Below are 20,335 nucleotides of genomic sequence, written 5' to 3'. Positions count from 1 at the left end.
GTCCAGCCTCGGCCAGGCTCCCTTTCTGCTATGCAGATGAGCTAGCTGGCTAACACTTAAGGGCCCTGTTACATAAATATCATGTTTCCTTTTAGTTTGCTTGCAAACATGCAGCTGATATCATACAAAGTACACGTGCAGTGATGTAACTCCACAGTCTCTATCCCTCCCTCCTCCCTCTCTCCTTTCCTTCCCCTCCACCCCTGCAAGCTCTCTATGGGGTTCTTCTGACACCAGAAATGCATGTTGCCTGGTGTGAGGTGGCCATGGTGTCGTAGTCAGGAACATCCTCTCTGGTGCCAAGCTGCCCAAGTCTGAATACAGGCTTTGCTCTTCTCCCACTGTGCGGTCTCAGGCAATTTCCCTGCCCTCTCTGTCAGTATCCTCGTCTGTAAAATGGGAGTGATGTTGTGTGTTAACATGGTTCTAAGTGCTGATATGACCTATCTCCTAGGTTGTTTTAAGGATTAAATGAGCTATTACTTGGAAAACACTTATAACCATGCTAGCACACAGTATCACTCTGGTGTGATGAGGATGGCCATAGAATGTGGGAGCACAAACAGGAAAAACTTCCAGGCTGGAAGGGAAGGAGGATGCTGGCAGGTGGGCACAGGCTACCCTCCTCCCAGGGCCCCCAAACATGGAAGCAGACAGGTGAAAGGAATGATGACGAATGGGAGGAAACTGTTCTCCAAAGGACAGTGAGAGAACTGTAGACGCTGAGAAATGGACTGAAAAGTCTGAAGGCCTCGTCCTGCGGGGAAGCAAGGCCCATGTCACAGCCAGAGAGAGCAGACAGGGCTAGAGAACACCAGCCTCGCTGCAGGAGCAGACAGAAGGGTATACCTTCCCTCCTACAATAAAAACTGCTTTGTTCTTACTTATATAAATTATTTAAACATGCCAATTATAAAAAAAAAAGATCCAAGTAATTCAGAAAATATACTCTTTTTAATAACTACCATGGATGTTTTGGTGACCGCCTGTAAAGGATGTGACTCTAAGAACTGAAAGGGTCTGGTCAGAGTTTCTAAATCTGAGCCAACACGTTCTTTCTGTCCAAGATTAGGGGAATAGGCATTGACCCTATCAGTTGCTTTTTTGTTTATGGCCCTTTCTGCCATCCAGCTCCAGCCTGACGCCTTCTAAAAGAAAGATTTTCCAGCAACCTGGTGGCCTTGACCCCACTTTCTCCCAAGGAGTCTGAGCCGGTCTCCTAGCAGATGAGCCATGCCATCAACGCTCACAGTTCCTCTCACAGGTCCTACATACACCACCCCGCCCAGCCACTTCCACCAACCTACATGGTACTTGGCACTCTGAAGGCAGCAACTCTTACCCCAGGAGAGAGTCTTCTAGCTGAGTCGATGCTTCTTGCATATTTTGAGCGAGAGCTGTCAGAGGCAGTTTTTTCTGGAAGATAGAAGACAGTGTGTGTTTTTTCTCATTATTATTTGATACCCATTCTCAATGATCTTTTACAGATCATCATTCATTAATTTCTCCCTCCAGGCAAATTACACAGGTAGGAGACAGCCTGTCTGGGTTCAGGTTCTGGTCTCACAGATATTAGTTGTATGATGATCTCTGTTTCAGTTTGGGGCTATCTGTTGACTAAAGAAAATATATCAAGTACCTAACACATTGTAAGTATTCAGTAAATGTTAGCTGCTATTATTATTATTACTGTTGTTGTTGTTCTGCTTATTATTATTTTTGTTTTTTTGAGACAGGGTCTCAGTCTGTCACCCAGGCTGCAATGCAGTGGCATGATCTTGACTCTGCAGTCTCCACCGTCCAGGTTCAAGCAACTCTCCTGCCTTAGCCACTGAAGTAGGTGGGATTACAGGCCTGCGTCACCATGCCTCGCTAATTTTTGTATTTTTGGTAGAGATGGGGTATGTTGACCAGGTTGATCTGGAACTCCTGAGCTCAAGCAATCTGCGTGCCTCAGCCTCCCGAAGTGTTGGGATTACAGGCATGAACCATCACGCCCAGCCTGTTCATATTATTATTAATGAATCAAAGCACACTATGTTCAAGGCACTGGGGACATGAGAGAGACATAGACCTTGCTCTCTAAATGGTTATCCTGACAGGTAAATGCAATGAAGTGCTCAATTTCAAAAGCTTTTGAATTTGAATGGTTATCCTGACAGGTAAATGCAATGAAGTGCTCAATTTCAAAAGCCATTCTTAAACTGGCTTTTTTTTTTTTTTTTTTTTTTTGTGAGGCAGAGTCTTGCTCTGTCACCTAGGCTAGAGTGTAGTGGGGCAATCTCGGCTCACTGCAACCTCCGCCTCCCAGGTTCAAGAGATTCTCATGCCTCAGCCTCCCGTGCTGTGATTACAGGCATGCACCACTACACCCAGGTAATTTTTGTACTTTTAGTAGAAACGGGGTTTTGCCATGTTGGCCAGGCTGGTCTCAAACTCTTGACCTCAAGTGATCTGCCCTCCTCAGCCTCCAAAAGTTCTGGGATTGCAGGCATGAGCCACTGCACCCAGTCTAAACTGGCTCTTAATTTGGCTATCATTCTAAAATGTAGCTTTATTTAAATACCTAAAAATTTCTAGCTAAAGAGCCAAACAGTTTTTGTAACATTTTTAAATACAAAGCCACTCATTTTCCTATCAGAGATTTGTTTTTCAGCTGGCAATGACCACAGAATCACCTGATCTAATGTTATAATCGTACAGTCAAGGAACCCAAAGCTGAAGGAGGTTAAGTGGCCTGGCCAGGCATCCCAGGGAGAGGCAGGAAAGTCAGACCTGAGAGCTGATGGCCCGGGCCTCTGTTCAGTGTCTTCCCTACGGGCCAATGGCTTATCTCAGGAGAGGCCTGACAATTACAAGTGGGCTGGTTATAATGTCATAATCTGCTAACAAAAAACGCTTTCAATTCTGCAGCATCCCATGTAATTTCATCTGCCCAGTAGAAAAGGCATTCATGTTAAAAACACAGGGTCCACCCCTGACATGTCACTTGCCTCTTCTGCATCCAAAGGGCTCCATCTGATACAATCACATACGTACTGGCTTGTACTGGACAGAATATCTCTCCAAGGCTATACAACAAACTACTAAGAGCAGTGGCTCTGGAGGAGGGAACCAGGTGCCTGGGGAAATGGGCTAGGAGGCACTTCACTGTAAGTTCTTTTGTATATTCTGAATTTTGACCATGTAAATGTAGAACCTATTCAAAACAGTAAACTGAAATCTAAAAATAAACAGAGGCATTTACCCATTTCCCCTTTCCCCAAATTACTGATTTTTAAATTTTTTGTAGAGACAAGGTCTCACTATGTTGCCCAGGCTGGTCTCAAACTCCTGGTCTCAAGCAATCATCCCACCTCAGCTTCCCACAAAATTATTTTCAAAAAAATAAGTAATGGGCTCCATCTGTGCTACAAGGAGACTATTCCCAGCTGCCCCATTTCTGGACAAGGAAGACATGAGAATAATAGGGGATAATTCCTACCTTTTGGTTATGCTGCCTTTCTAGAGGAGGTTAAATACCTATTAAAGATCAATGCAATAATCAAGACAAATATACTGTGCAACTCTGGAACTCTAGGAGTCTATGGAAAAAAAATAATAGCGAAGTCTATTTTGACAAGCATCACTCAAGATGGCAGCTGTAAATAGTTTTGTGGTTTCCCTAACCTGACCCCAAAGCCACAACAATCTTGTTTCCTATGTACATAAATAAGGAAACTCTGCTTAACATATGGGCTCATTAATCAACTATCAACACTGAACTCCTCCACAGGGAGGGCTTTGTGCTTCCTAGAGGTGAACAGCTTTCTATCATCAGGGATAATTTTTTTTTTTTTTTTTAAGACAGGGTCTGGCTCTGTTGCCCAGGCTGGAGGGCAGTGATGCAATCTCAGCTCACTGCAACCCACTTCCGGGGTTTTGCCATGTTGCATAGGCTGGTATCGACTCCTGAGCTCAAGCAATCTACCCACCTTGGCCTCCCAAAGTACTGGGATTACAGGAGTGCAGCACCATGCCTGGCCAGGGATTAATTTTACATGCTCTAAAGACTTAATTTGTAAAATGCATGCCAATCGCACAAAAAGAAATTCTCTAATCTAATAATCTATCTTATCTGACCCACGACAGTTCTGCCATGTCAATGGTGGCTGGGCTGCAAAGGTCACCTGCCCCATGTCTCTCTCTTCTCTTCCATTCTTGCCTCTTCCCATGCAGGGAGCACGTTATGAGGCCTTTGGGAAGTTCCTCCTGTGTTTTCTAGAGCCCTGGAGACTGCTGCAATTTTCTCCATATTAGTCTTCTCTCACCATTGTTGTGGTAACTCCTCAAGTGCAAAGTGTAGGTATCCTCAAAGCCCCGTCTTTGGCACTTTTGTTTGGCGTTGGAAAAGGAAAGCTAAAGCATTAGGTTTCAGAAATGAGGGCCAAGCACTTTTGCCCCAGCTGCCTGGAATATTCCCACCACCTGCCACTAATTTCCCTCCTTTATAGGGCAGACACCACCTCCTCCAGGAAGCCTCACCTAACTACCTCCCTCTTCCTCTGGTACCCATTGTGGGCCCCCCATAAAACCCTGTGCATGTTTTATTGAGCATCTTGTTTTATAATGATCCATTTGTATGTATCTCCCCCACAAGACCATGAAAACTTACATTTCATTCATTTTATATCTCCAGCACCTGTACACAGTAGGTGTTTGATAAATATTTGTTTCTATTGAATATATGTCTTAGACTGTGTCTCAAGGAAGACAACAGGAACCAGATAGGACTGTGAGGGACAGTGACATATTTGGGGACTGGTGAGTGTTATGCGGCTGGCACAGAGTGTGAATGGGAAGTAGCAGGAGACAATGAAGCTGATAAGGAGAAATGGAATCAGCTGAGAAAGGGCTTAAGTCATCTAAAGAGTGTGGACTTTATCCCAGGCAATGGGAACCAGCCAGTGTCCCTCAGAAGAGGCACTTCTAACATTAAGATACTTCCTGTGTGGAACTATTTCACCAGGCACTACAAAACATTTAGCATCTTGGCCAGGCACGGTGGCTCACGCCTATAACCCCAGCACTTCGGGAGGCCGAGGAGGGAGGATCACTTAAGGTCAGGAGTTGGAAACCAGCCTGGTCAACATGGTGAAATCCTGTCTCTACTAAAAATACAAAAATTAGCCGGGCTTGGTGGCATGCACCTGTAGTCCCAGCTACTCGGGAGGCTGAGGTGGGAGAATCGTTTGAACTGGGTGGTGGAGGTTGCAGTGAGCCAGGATTGACCACTGCACTCCAGCCTGGGCGACAGAGCAAGATTCCATCTCAAAAAACAAACAAAAAATGCTTAGCATCTCGGTTCACCCTCCAAATGCCAGTGGTGTCTGCCAGTCCCTATGATGACCGAACTGTCTCTACACATTTCCATATGCCCCCAGGGGTGTAATTCTGGTCCCTGTTAAGAACCACTAAGCCAAGATTTTTCTTTTAGGCAGGAGGATGATAGGGTTGATTTGTATTTCAGGAAATTGACTCTGGTGATCTTGAAGACAGACTGGAAAGGAAATTACAGACAGGAAATGTAGCTCAAGAGGTGACTACAATAGTCCAGGTGAGAGGGAGTCAGGTCTTGCATTAAGGCCAAGGTGGTAGAGATGCAATGGAGACGAGCAATTTAAAATATTCACAGAGAGAAATCAAAGGACTTGCTAAATCAGGCAGTTATGGGGTTTGGAGGATAAAATAAAAGGGAGACCCAGCACAGTAGCTCATGCCTGTAATCCCAAGGCGGGAGAATTGCTTGAGCCCAGGAGTTCAAGATCAGCCTGGGCAACAGATGAGATCTCATCTCTACAATGAAAAAAAAAAAAAAAAAAAAACAATTAGCCAGGCTTGGTGGTGCAAGCCTGTAGTCCCAGCTACTTAAAGGTTGAGGTGGGAGGATGGCTTGAGCCCAGGAGGTTAATGTTGCAATGGGCCGGGATCATGCCACTACACTCCAGCATGGACAACAGAGTGAGACCCTGTCTTGAAAAAAATAAAAATAAAAAAATAAAAAATAACAAGGAATATAAGAAATCCCCCCAGTTTCCAGCCTGCATAAAAGGGTGGATGGAATTCAGAGAGTCAACACAGAAGGAAGAACTGATCATGCATGCTAGAATAGACATCTAAGAGAGGAAGTTTTTTGCTTGGTTGAAAATGGCTTAGAAGTCACTGGCATAAACACATCAGTTAGAAGCCATAAGAACAGAGGAGGTGGCCCAGAGAATATGACTTGGAGAATAAGAGAAGCAGAGAACTTAAGGAAACAATGTGAAAAGGGTAAGCAGAGCAGAAGAAGGCAACAGAAGGACAAGGAGCTCCAGGAAGCAGAACCAGTACGCTGGGTCTGGTTCCGAGGGACAGAGCTTTGCGGCAAGTGTGGAAGCATAGGTGTATGCAAACTTCCATCCCTATGACAGACATGACTGCAGAATCGTCACTGTTGTGCAAGAGTGGAAAAACCCTGCTGCCAGGGTGCCCCATAAAAGTCTGTAGGAAACATAAAAGGGTAACACAGATCATCTGCATACTATTAATAGTTCTCACTTTTGAGACACCTGGTGACAATACAGCAAATCATAGCTTCCCTGTGTGTCACCGAAACTGTCACTTCAATGTTGCATGGGCTCTAAGGTTTACTGCATGCTCATAAGCTGGGAACTTGTAAAAGCAAGGATGGAATTCCCTCATGAACAAAGGCTGCTGTGCTCCACTGGCTCTACCTAGGAACTGAACGCTCTGAACAAGTGGACCTTGGAACAGACACCGGATGGCTCTCCTAGAGTCCATCCCTCTTCGTCTCTATACTAGTATCCTGATTTTTCTCAGGGATCTATCCTGGCCTTGATAAAGTCTATGTGCTGGAGGTAGGACCATAGCCCATGCTCTAGGCCTGGGCCCAACTACCTTAAACCAATCGGCACATCCCATCTCCTCACCCCACCTCACCCCCTATCCATGGTAACTACGGTGGAACAGAAATAGTCAAAAATGGGGAATGTAACTCCATGCAAATCAATGCAATGGAATGCGCTTTCAATCTGCCAAGAGCTTGGAAAAAGCAGCTTTCTCACTCCATCAAGAAAAACTACTGGGGCCAGGTATGGTGGCTCATGCCTGTAATTCCAGCGCTTTGGAAGGCCCAGGTGGGAGGACTGCTTGAGGCCAGGAGTTCTACATCTGCCTGGGTAACAAAGCAAGATCCCCATCTCTATGAAAAAATTTTAAAAATTAGCCAGGCATGGTGGTGTGTACTGTGGTCTCAGCTGCTTGGGAGACTGAAGCGGGAGGATCTCTTGAGCCCAGGAGTTTGAGGCTGCAGTGAGCCGTGACTGTACTACCGCACTACAGCCTGGGTCATGGAGTGAGACCCTGACAGGAAAGAAAAGAAAAGGAAGAGAAGAGAAGGGAAAGGAAAGGGGAAAGGGGAAAGGGAAGGGAAGCAAAAAGAAAAGAAAAAAGAAAAAGAGGCAGGAGGGGAGGGGAGGGGAACTACTGGGAGAGAGGCTATTTACTCCCACTGGCCACACTCAAGGAACAAGCAGCCCATAGAAGCTGCCAATAGCCAACTTGCCATCATGAGGATGCCTGTCTAGGGACAAAGCAGACACTGAGGGCACAGGAGAGAGAAGGAAAGAAACTGGGTTTTTCATTATATTACTGAAATGTTAGATGAAGCCTGACCTCAAGTCCATCCCAACCTCCGGACTTTTCAGTTAGCAAACCAATACATTACTTCTACTTCAATGTCAATTTAAGACAGGCTTTCCACTTTCTGCCAGCAAAAGATGCATAACCGACACAGCCGTTCTCTTATCAATGACACATGATTGTGGAGCTTTTAAAAGCACCTGGAGAAGATTCCGTGTAAGGAGGGCTTCCAGCCCAGCGATGTCTTAAACACAAAAGAATGCTATGGTCATGCAGTTGTCATGAGCGTGCTTGCTGACAGAAGTCACCAAAGGCTGATCCACTGATGCCACTTAGGACAACCAACCAATCCAGGTGTTGAAAAGCCTCAGAGAGATGCAGGAACTGTGGGTCTGAGTCACATCTGATACTCACATGTCTCCTCTCGGCATCGGTGCCATGCTGGCCCTGGAAACATGCCACCAAGCGCTTATGGGAATGGTGGCATATTGACCGCACCGTGTCCAGGCGTCTCTCAATCTGACAAGGCAGAGACAAAAGAGAACAAATTCATCCTCTTTCTTTTATGGTGTCTGCATGCTGGTAGGAAAAGCATGGCTGAATCTACGTGCAGGGAAAAGGGATGATCTTGGCTACACCTTGCTATCACATTGAGTGGCGCCAGTCAGTTTACACACTACAGCACCAGAAAAGCACCAGGTTGGACCAGGCAGAAATGGGAATGAATGATCCAGGCCCAGACCCACTGCCAAGTGGAAAAAACCAGAGATGCCAAAGAGCTCTCTCCAGTTCATGTCAAGAGCCTTCCACACAATGTACATCAGACAGAAGCTGCAAAATAAATGTTCCACAATTTAACTGCAAGATCTGTGTTTTCAAAATTATTCCTTATTGGGTTTGGGGTGTGTGTGTGTGTTTTAAATAAACCTCTAAAGCAGAATGGACAGTCAGCAATAAGAAACACTGACTTAGGGGACCCACACATCATAAGCAACTTCCCAAAATACTATTGCTAGAATATGGCTGTTTATGGCAAAGAGAGCTGCTTTTTACAGAAAGGAATGCCAAAAATGTGTATTCTGATGACTCATGAAGAATGAGAGCAGGCCCCTTGGGATGCTTTCTATTTTAAAGATAAATCAACAAATTCAAAACAGAATACATTTGACCCCAAACCATTTTATGCATCGAGATGGTTTGTGCCTCTTTCTCAAAAGAGCAGCGTTTCTTCAGATCCAAGCCCATAGCCCCAGGACTCAGGGCTGGCAGGCAAGGGGAGATTTAGGAGCAGATTCCACATTACCTTCCCCAAATCTTGCAATGACCAGATTTTCAAACATTAGAAAACTAATGCACATTCATTTGCCACCAGAGAAAAGCAAAAAACGAACAAACAAATTCCATAATTTAATTTTGATTCCAATTTCCACTAGAATGTAAACTCCACAAGGGCAGAAGCCTTGATCTGTTTTGTGCACTGATTTCTCCCAGTGTCTGGGACGTTATCTTTCACAGAAACAGAAGGTGCTCATTTACTATTCGTTGAGAGGACCCATGTCTATTGAGTCCCTGTGCAAGGTATTCAAGAATCAACAGCAAAGAAATGCTGGTTCTGCCCCCGTGGGAGGCACAGCTCCCTGGGGAAATGCCACACAACTGCTCTAACAGAGACTGAAAAAAAGAGGCAGAAGAACACAGGGCAAATCAAGGGATGTTTCACGTCAGAAACAGACAGTCTCTGTGGCTTGCAGTGGCGGTAATAATAACAATAGATCACTAATATCTAGCACTTACCACGTGCCAGGCTCCGTTCCCAGTGCTGTTCCTGCTTAACTCATTAAACCCTCCTAACAACCTGTGAGGTGGATAAAGCCTTTCCCTCAGTTTAGATAAATGGAAACTGAGGCGCAGGGAAGTTCAGTAAATCCCTGAGGCCACAAAGCTAACCAGGCGCAGACCTGAGATTCGAACCCAGGTAGCTGGGTTTCAGATCCCCTTTTTATCATCATGCAACAAAACTGATTTTCTTTCCTGCTCAAAATCACACTAATTAATTTTATTCTGTTTCTGGTTAAAAAAAAAAAAGCCCACAGGCCTCAATTCTCACATAGGAATTTTTTTCCATCCTTTAAACAGATCATTTAAAGGAGACTATATTTTGTTACCTGTAATAGATCTTCACTGAGGACTTCTGTTTTCTCAGCTCTGTGGGAAAAATTAAAAGTTCATAGTTAGAAATCCAAAAATGAAAGGCAACTCCTAAGATTTAATAATCATTAGCCTGGAGTTTAAAGCAAAACAGGCAGAAATGAATTTAGAAGGATTGGCAGGGGCAGTTTACCAATTTTTACATCAGAGAGCAATTTAAGCAAAACCAAAGAAAAATAACTAAGCAAAACTTTGTGGGGAATAGCAGCCCAAAACAAGAACAAATGATCCTGAGTAGTGGTTCTCAAACTTGAGCAGGCACAGAATCACCAAGTGCAGTAGGCGCTGATATAAAATGCCATTTCCCAGGTCCCTCTGGAGATTCTATTCTAATTCAATAGACCCTGCATTTTTAACAGCCACTCCTTGCTCAGAATTCCATTGCAGGAGGTCTCCAGACAAGGCTTTGAGAAAACACTATTCTACAGAAGCTTAAACTTCAGTTCACAACCAGAAACGTTATGCAAAGATACAAGCCTAGACCATCACACACAATAACAATTAGTTCCTCCTTCAAATTTCCTCTCCATCCTTACTTTTAAAAGAAACTGTTTCCACAACTTTCTCTGTTATGCTTTGAACTACTATTAATTTCATCGACCCTTCCATTAAACCAACATCGTGGCCAGCAATCAGAAGGGGGCATTCCGAGCTGGCGGAGTCTCAACTGTCAGACCACAATAATTTTTATTTTTATTTTTATTATTATTATTATTATTATTTGAGACAGAGTCTCACTCTGTTGCCCAGACTGGACTGCAGTGGTGTGATCTCGGCTCACTGCAACCTCCACATCCTGGATTCAAGTGATTCTCGTGCCTCAGCCTCCCGAGTAGCTGGAATTATAGGCGCGTGCCACTTCGCCCAGCTCATTTTTGTATTTTTAGAAGAGACAGGGTTTTGCCATGTTGGTCAGGCTGGTCCCGAATTCCTGACCTCAAGTAATCCGCTCACCTTGGCCTCCCAAAGTGCTGGGATTACATGTGTGAGCCACCGCACCTGGCGTGAAGGAAATTTTTAAAAGAGAAAGAAAAAGTATGTTTCAGCTCTGAACAGTGAAGGGAGTCAGGGGAAGGCTGTCAATGAACCGGAAATTCAGAACGGGGATTGTATGATCTTGGCCAGGAACCAATGCAAGAACAGGAAAAGCTCTTGGGCCAGAAAGTAAATGAGACCCCTAGAATGACCTCGAAATGCTGCTAAGCTCAGAGCAGTGCCAACTGTGGGCAAGGGAAAGAAGCGCGCTGCTCCTCCAGTCTACACTTAGGGCAATGGCACGTTAGCCAGAACGGGGCATTGCCATGGGGGATTCTAACACTTGTCATCATGGCACTGTCCCAGTCAACCTGGAGATGCCTACAGGGTGGCTCACTCACCAGTTTCTGCAGGAAACTGGAATGCTGACCTGACTCAAGTACCTCCCAGGGCCAGAGGATCAGGGCCTAGAGACAAAGCCAAGGCCCCAGCTTCCAGAGGCAGCCAATTTTCAACTCTATGAAAAGGTTCCACCAGCAGCAGGCCAACATATGCCACCCTAGACCTTGCTTGGCATGCACAGTGCCAGGCATTGCTGAAGAGCCAAACACGGGTAGTCATACCAGTTAGGGAAGGGAAGCAGGGCCCCAGCTGACCATGAGGTCAAAGAACCAGACTCAAAAAGAAACCTGACAGTCAGCCTAGCAAGAACACACCTGGCATGAGATCGTCATAGCTTCACCATTAGACGCCCCCATTCCTCTCGCCAATGCCTCATCCCTCCTTTAGCAAAATGCCACCAGGGAATGGGTAACTTTTGCCTTTCTTCCCTAGCCAAAACCCCCAAATCTGGACAGGGCCCTGTACACCTCTGACAGAATCCACCTCAACTCTAAAATGACTTCCTTCTGTAAGTACGAGTATACACAGAAAAGTCTCAAGGCCTATTAAAATTTTCACAAGTTCAAAAAAAGAGATTCAGCCTGAGAATCAGAACAAATATGTCCTTTTTCAGAGCAAATTATTTTTTAAAAAATAACAGAAGAAGAGAAGAACTTGCTCTACAATCCCAATGTGGGCGATAAGCAGATGTGGGAAAGTTAGTAATAGCTCAGGGGTATGCTAGAGCCAGCTCAGACCAACCAACCATGTGCATCTTTTTCCAACTCCTTGCTCAGTAACCTCACACTGGTACTTGAAATCAAAAACATAAACAACCGCAAACAATTCAAACAGGAGCTTGACAGTTGTTAAACAGTTATGAGCACAGTGCTGCAATAGCCACAAAGAAAATAAAGCAAACATAAAAACGAGGCAAGTATTAACTTCAGGAAAACAAAAAGTCCACTGGAAACATGAAGATAGTCATAGTACTAGTATGCTCAGCTGCAAATAATTGATTGGACATAATATAAATATCAAATAGTAATATAATGAAAAATTATAACTGTATTGAAAGGATGGGGGGAGCAGAAGCAGATGGAAAGGGCCCTAAACCCTCATTTATCAGAACAGAAAGATAACAGACAATAACTAATTTGATAACCGAAAGGATAGTTTACACATATTACTTATAATTATGAATATGAATATACGTCACAATAAACTGTTAATATTTCAAAGTAGTTGCTTCTGGAGTTGGGAAATCTCAGAGAGTAGGGAGTGAACCCACCATATTTTGTGGTAAGTCTTTTACTATATTATTTGACTTTTTAAACTACATGAATACACAATTTTGAGGTTTTTTAAAAATAGCATGTTACTTACATTTTTAAGTAGCATGCTTGATTGATATGGCCAGGGGTGAAGTGTGCCTAACTTAAAGAATCGGTCCAATGTCAAGCTCTACAAATGCACAACAGAAAACATACCTCAGAGTATCCAAAATGTAAAGAAAATCAGTGTATTTCCAGCCATTTTTTTCAAATTAACTGGACCCTCTGCTTTACAGGTACTTTACGTGAAAAGGTCTGGAGGCTGAAAACTATATTGAATATATTATATGAAAATGTTAATGTACTGTTTAAAAAGAAATTTCCCCTTTGTTTCCTGTGTTTGTGGAGGCTATATAAATTACACTAAAAAAATCAATTCTAGATTTGCAGGCTTAGATTTAAAAAAAAAAAATCAATTTTAGAGGCTGGGGGTGGTGGCTCATGCCTATAATCCCAGTACTTTGGGAGGCTGAGGTGGGTGGATCACTTGAGGTCAGAAGTTCAAGACCAGCCTGGTCAACATGGCAAAACCTCATCTCTACTAAAAATACAAAAATTAGCTAGATGTGGTACCACACACCTGTAGTCCCAGCTACCTGGGAGGCTGAGGCACAAGAATTGCTTGAACCTGGGAGGCAGAGGTTGCAGTGAGCCAAGATCGTGCCACTGCACTCCAGACTGGGCAACACAGCAAGACTCTGTCTCAAAAAAGAAAAAAAAAATGTGTAGAAAAAAATCCAAAACCCAACTAGAGTTCCCCGAGATTATTAAAAGTGATCTATAATTGGGAAGAATTACTTTTAAGTGACAAATCATGACTATGGAGTATAATACACAAACTGGAATGGCTCCCTCACACAAAGATTTCTTTGCTGGCCTGTGGGCTCTCCATCTTAATTTTCAGGACTTGGTACTGTCTCCATCTATTCCAATAATGTGGTCCAAATGACCTGATCTCCCTCATCACTGTGACTGGTCCAAGCCTTGGTGCTTCCTATCATGAACTGTTTTGCAGTGTTCACATTTACCAGAGATATGGAAAGTCCAGCAATTATTCCACTGTCAGCCAAGGTGCCCATTCAATAGGCCATTCAATAGGCTATGTACATAAGCCACAGAAATGTGCTGGTTTTTACTGAGAAGTGTTATCTTTGGTTGAGTTTTTGTAATTCATTAAAGCAAGGCAGGGGGCAAGAGACTGAATTCGTCAAGACATCTATAGACAAAAAAAAAAAAAAAAAAAAACCAGTAGACAAAGTGATCCAACCATAAAAAATAATACTTGATAAATCATATATATATATATACACATATAATTTTTTTTTTTTGAGACAAGGTCTTGTTCTGTCACCCAGGCTGGAGTGCAGTGCCACAATCTCAGATCACTGCAATCTCTGCTTCCTGGGCTCTAGTGATACTCCCACCTCAGCCTACCAGGTAGCTGAGACTACAGGCATACACCACGCTCAGCTAATTTTTGTATTTTTAGTAGAGACAGGGTTTCACCATGTTGGCCAGGCTGGTCTCAAATTCCTGAGCTCAAGCGATCTGGCTGCCTTCGTCTCCCAGAGTGCTGGGATTACAGGCATGAGCCACTGCATGCGGCCAGATTTTTTTTTTTTTTTTTTTTTTAGACAAAGTTTTGCTCTACCTCCCATGCTGAGTGCAGTGGCCTGATCACAGCTCACAGCAGCCTCGAACTACTAGGCTCAAGCTATCCTCCCACCTCAGCCTTCCAAGTAGCTGGGACGAGGGATGTGCACCATCATGCTCAGATAATTTTTAAAATATTTTTTATAGAGATGGATTCTCACTACATTGCCCAGGGTGGTCTCAAACTCCTGAGCTCAAGCCATCCTCCCGCCTCCACCTCCCAAAGTGCTAGGCGTGAGCCACTGCGCCCAGCCTAGATTGTTTGGAATCAGACATTTTGCTCCATGTTCCTAAACTTTTTGTATATGGGTTTTTTCTGCTTTGTCAGAGCCTTCTTTGTGTCCAACGTTCTGGGCTTGAAAACACACTTGAATGTTTCCTGTCTGCAACTGGAAAAACAATACGAATCAGGAAGGAACTTCCCACTCACCATTTTACTCTGGGGTTTGTTTTTTCCTATGAAGCTATTCTGCAATTTCACTAGTCACTCAAGCAAGGCTTATACCAGGCAGGATCTTTAATTTACTTTTTGGTAAAGCACAGATTTTCTCCTCGTAATTCTCAAAGCAGCAGTGCTGCCCAGGCCTTGATAGGGTCACTTTCCCTTGACCTGGTGTGGCAATGTCCAACCCTGCAGTGTGGCTAATAGGATGTTTCACTGAGCTCACTTGCCAGGCAAGGAGAAAACAGAAATGTTTTCAATCTGGAGTAGTTCACTGTACCAAAAAGACAGAAAATGCTCAGACCAGGTGAGAGTCAAAGGAAAATTTCCAATTGGTCTGACATTTTCCATCTCTAATCATGGATTTCTGGTAGTTTCCTTCATAAAACATGTACCATGGGAGCCAGGGACTCCCACACCATGGACACAAATGCTCAAGTCCCCACAATCGATGCAGGCTGTGGTCTTCCAAGCAATGAGCACTACTGTCCTCCTCCCTGCTAGACAGCAGGTTCCACGAGGGCAGAGAGAGAGCTCTAAAGTCATCAATTCTCCCCAGCGGCAAGCTCAGCACCTGCCACTTAAGAAACACACACTGACGCCGGGCGCGGTGGCTCACGCCTGTAATCCCAGCACTTTGGGAGGCCAAGGCGGGCGGATCACGAGGTCAGGAGATTGAGACCACGGTGAAACCCCGTCTCTACTAAAAATACAAAAAAAATTAGCCAGGCACAGTGGCAGGCGCCTGTTGTCCCAGCTACTCGGGAGGCTGAGGCAGGAGAATGGCGTGAACCTGGGAGGCGGAGCTTGCAGTGAGCCGAGATTGCGCCACTGCACTCCAGCCTGGGCGACAGAGCGAGACTCCGTCTCAGAAAAAAGAAAAAAAAAAAAGAAATACACACTGAATGAATGAATGGATGTCTATCACATCTTTGGGAAAAAGGACATTTACAATGTCAAACAAAATCCAATAAAACTAGGTTGAAAAGCAGCCATAGGTGTATAGAACTCCCTTCCACAGTAAAATCCATAATGACTAAAATTGAAATGTGATATTACCTTTCAAGGTTAATCTTTTTATAAAATGGGAAAAAAAAAAAACACAGTTGAAAACCAAAAAAAAAAAAAAAAAATGTCTACGGGGGTGGGGGGAGGCGAAATCCAGTTTTAAAAATTTTATGTTAAAAGAGGAGTGAAAGCCATTTCTCCAATCCCATATCCCAAAGGGTACTGTTACAAATTTCTTATATATCCTTCCCAATTTGTTTTCTAAATTTAAACTAGTGCTTCTCAACTGGAGGTGACTGTGTCCCCAGAGGACATCTGGCAATCTCTGGGGACATTTGTGGTTGTCATGATGGGAGATGCTACTGGTATCTCTGTAGGCTAGAGGCCAGGATGCTACTGACTATCCTAAATGCAACCCCCCCACACACACACTAAATAATATAAAGAATTATGAACAAGGAATGATCCAGCCCTGAATTTGTTTCCTATTGCTGCTGTAACAAATCACCACAAACTCAGTGGCTTGAACAACACAAGTATATTATATCACACTTCTTGAGTTCAGCACTTCCGACCAGGTCTCCCTGGGCTACAATCAAGGTGGCAGCAGGGCTGAATGCCTTCCTGGACACGCGAGGAGAGCATCTGCTTCCTCGCCCTTTCCAGCCTCTTGAGTCTGCTACATTCCTTGTCCTCCTCCTGCGCTGTCAAAGCCGGTACGGTTCACTATGGGCCTCTCTGCCACAGTCACATCTTCCTCTGACTCTGCGACCTCCCTCTTCCACTGCTAAGGACCTCTGTGATTACACTGGGCCCACCTGGCTAGTCCAGGCTAATCTCCCTTTCTGCTGATTAGAAATTTTAATTCCATCTCCAAACTTAGTCCCCCTTTGCCATGTAATCTAAAACATTCAGAGATTCTGGAGATAGGGACCTGGACATGTTTGGGGACGGCAGAGCATTATTCTGCCTACTTCAGGTCCAAATGTCAACAGTGCCAAGGCTGAGAAGTGCTGATTTCAAAGGACACACATACATGCACATACGTACACACACATACATGCACACCCATACACACACACAGATGCACACAGGCAGACGGAGACACGAGGGGCATTTTTACACGTCAGAACATAGTTGTACAACTCTACCACCTCCTTTTTTATGCCTGTACATTAACCTATTCTGTGGATATACCATGTTCTACTTAACTGCACAAAAGCAAGGCAGCACCACCACACCCTCCAGCCTCATATTCAATCTAATTGAACTATGGACTGAAGACAGCTCAAGACCGTCAAACCTCCACATCACAAACGATTCCTCCAAGGCTATAGGGATCTACTTGAGCCTTCGTAATAGCCAACAACAGTAGCAGCCATATTTGCTGGGTGCTTTCTATGCCCCAGACACTGGGCTGGCACTTACATCTATTCTAATTCTCACATCAATCCTATTGGGTAGGAACCACTATTTCCTCCATTTTACATATAAGGAAAGTGAGGTCTTGAAAGGTAACTTGCCTAGGACCCCAGCACTAATAACTGGGATTGTGGGATTCAAACCCAGAGGGCCTGACTAGCAAGGCCTACACTTAGTTTATCTAAACCAGGGGTCAGCAAACTATACCCGCAGGCTCAATCTAGCTCACCGCCCATTTTTTATGTCCAGAAAGCTCAGAAGAGTGGTTATTTTAAAATGATTGGAAAAAATCAAAATAATAGTATTTGGTAACACATGAAAATTTTATGAAATTCACATTTCAGTGTATTACAGAAGTTTCACTGGAACACAGCCAGGCTCATGTGTTTGTGTGCTATCTATGGCTGCTTTTGAGCTTCAACAGCAGAACTGAGTTGTTGCGAAAGACATCACCGTATGACCTGCAGAGCTCAAAATATTTGCTATCCAGCCATTTACAGAAAACGCTGGCCAACCCCAGGTCTCTATCAGTAACTCTTGCAGGATGTGGTGCAAACCTTGGTAGCTAACTTTTTAGAATCACTTTGAGGATGGGTGAGGCTGGGCTGGAGGTGTATTTTCTCTTCCTCGACATTCTGCCTCATAGGCAAGCAGCAGCTGCCAAAACGAACAGGGGTGGCTGCCTCTGATAATTCAGTCCAAATGCGGAGGCACAGTCCAGTGCTGGTGACACTGGTGACAGGAAGAAATCAGAAGTTATGTCCCTCCTGCACCTATGCACCTCCATCCACTCACCTCCTCAAAAACACTGAAGTATTTTAATCACTGTTTGCTTTCTGGTCTCTACTGATAAACATATTTCAGGACAAGATCTAAATAAACACAGTTCTCTACCCAAGAGTTCAGCAACAATAAACATTTCAGGTTTGCAGACCATACTGTCTCTATGTAATGACTCAGCTTGCCACTGAAGCACAAAAGCTGCCACAGACATTGTATAAATGAACAGACCTGGCTGTGCCCCAATAAACCTTTATTTATGGACAATGAAATGTGAATTTTGCCTAATTATCATACGTCATGAACTACTGTTCCTCTTTTAATGTTTTTCAACTATTTAAAAATGCCAAAACCATTCTGAGCCTGCAGCAGCCGCATTTAGCCCACAGACCAGTTTGCTGACCCCTGATCTATGTACAAGTGAAGTCCATTTTCCCATGAAACTTCAATCCTTTTTAATCACTTCCCAAATCCAAATTCTTCTTACTCAGAAGGGGGATTTCTGCGCTTTCCCAACTTGCATTTCAGAGGTTGAGAGACGCTGGCTTTTCAAGACTTTGCCAAATTGCTCCTTTTCAATCCTTTCAGCCATTCTGGGGCCTTGAGAGCAGGGGCTCATCTTTCTACCACCAAGGGCACCCCCCACCCAAGGATGGCAAATATGTGGCCGAGGTGCCAACACTAACATCAAACATCAATGGCTCCCACTGCCCCTGGGCTCACAGGGCTATTGGTTTTCGGTTTACAAATTCACATGAGAGATCACTGTTCTGCTGGCTTTTACACTTGCACACTGACTGATACGTCAATCAAAATGAAAAAACGAAATGGGACATGGAGAGAATTTTTAATGAACTCATTTTCAATGCTAGTTACCAGGAAATATCTGATGCATTTTTGATAAATAAGACAGACTGTGACTAATCTACCAAGGATCTGAATATTTTATGTAGGATAACAACATAAACATTACTGCATGCAATGTGATTTGTATTCACAGTGAAATTACAGAGCCCACCCAGGGCCAGGCAGTGGATTTCATTCTGCTGGGAATCTGATTTTGTGCAACACTGTCATCTCCCGTTACAAGTGTTTACAAAATCCACCTGAGCCTCTGAGCCCAGTTTGGATGCAATAATTTGATTTCATAGTGAGCTGGAGGACTAATGAATGAGTTTTTACTGTTTTATCTCATTAGATTAGCTGTCGTCTTAGATTCCTGGGAAGGAATCTAAAATCTACTTAATTGGATTTTTAAAATAAACGACTCTCTGAAACTTTAAAAATGAAGCAATTTGTTATACCTGCCACAAAGCAGTTTAAAAGCCGTAAGAGAGTTCAAGAACTCTAAAGGGATGTTATTGGGAAAAAATTGTTCCCATGCCTAACACTGAAAAGAAAAAGGATACTTATCGGGGGGAAATGATTCAACAGAAAATATTTTGGCAATGACGTGGGAAAAATAGATCTAATAGTTCTATACTCTGAATTATTTCCCCAAATGATGGTATTTTGCCCACGTATTTACAACTTCTCTAGCACAGGGTTATAACATTTAATTTTTACTTTAAATGACAATAAAAGCCTTCTCAATCTTAACTTAATCTTGATAATATTATTTGAATTCCAGTGACTAAGATGAACAGTTACATTTTACCCTAAATTGAATTGAGGTTTATCGTTTTCCTGCACATGTAAGCTTCCCCACGCAGCGTTTTGTTCAGTCAGTTGGCTTTTTCCCCTCTGGCACATGAAATGGAATCTATTTGCTATCCCTGCTCTAACCACGTGGCCTGTCTCAAAGCTCCACCACCAATTCTTGCTTATAGCAAAATCTGAAAGAAATCTCCCTTCTGCCACCAACCACCTCAACGGCCTCTCAGGCATTCCAAGTGCCTCATTCCCCAGCCTGTTCCAGTCACTCATGGTACCTGCTTGGACCTGGAGGCAGCTGAGTTTGAGATTTTAAAATTCATTTAAGCAGGCAAAAATATGTGAGAAATATTTTGCAAAATATTGCAATGCAGACAGTACATCGACATAGAGCTACTGCCTAAGGGAAAGGAGCTCAGGAGAAGTCCGGTTTACTGCTCTGGTGAGGCAGCCAGGGGCTAGGAGGAGCTGAAAAGCCACACAAAAAGTCTAAAGCAAAAGTGCCCAAGGCCAGGCCACACAATGTCAGGGGCTCCCTCCACACCTCGGCTCTGACTCAGTGCTGTGACTGATGGCTGCTGGGGAGGTGCACAGCGTCTGAAGACAGGTTGTGCAGGCTCCCTTCCAAACTAGGTCAGCACATTTGGACTTCGACAAGCTCATCCCCATAAAAACAGGTTGTAAATGATCATTAAGTTCTCAGTCCAACTTACAAGGACTCATTTAGCTCACAGATTATCTAAGAGACAGCCCTGGCAGGGGCCTACTGAGTTTTCTGAGCCACTCAGAAAAATAGTAA

At 43.9% G+C, this 20,335-nt stretch overlaps 1 protein-coding gene across 11 annotated transcripts in view; it reads right to left on the bottom strand.

Moving 5' to 3' along the window:
• The window catches only part of ARHGAP17 (Rho GTPase activating protein 17), a 96,437-nt gene that overhangs the window by 49,790 nt on the left and 26,312 nt on the right, over nt 1–20,335 (bottom strand). For 9 of the 11 annotated variants that reach the window (XR_008660929.2, XM_055297736.2, XM_055297739.2 and 6 more), the window contains 3 exons: nt 9,846–9,885; nt 8,095–8,199; nt 1,343–1,416 (listed from right to left, as the gene is read on the bottom strand). Coding sequence is in view for 10 of the 11 variants with exons in the window: in XM_055297736.2 (XP_055153711.1) it covers nt 1,343–1,416; nt 8,095–8,199; nt 9,846–9,885 (219 nt within the window). In the remaining variant the exon portion in view is untranslated. Of the gene's footprint in view, nt 1–1,307; nt 1,417–8,094; nt 8,200–9,845; nt 9,886–20,335 lie in introns of those variants that run through there. The other 2 variants (XM_055297740.2, XM_063612071.1) reach the window with 1 other exon arrangement.

The sequence above is a fragment of the Symphalangus syndactylus genome, chromosome 11, assembly GCF_028878055.3.
Source record: "Symphalangus syndactylus isolate Jambi chromosome 11, NHGRI_mSymSyn1-v2.1_pri, whole genome shotgun sequence".
NCBI classification, from domain to species: Eukaryota; Metazoa; Chordata; class Mammalia; order Primates; family Hylobatidae; genus Symphalangus; species Symphalangus syndactylus.
Note: the sequence above shows the minus strand (reverse complement) of the source record. Positions and strands in the feature narration are given on the sequence as shown.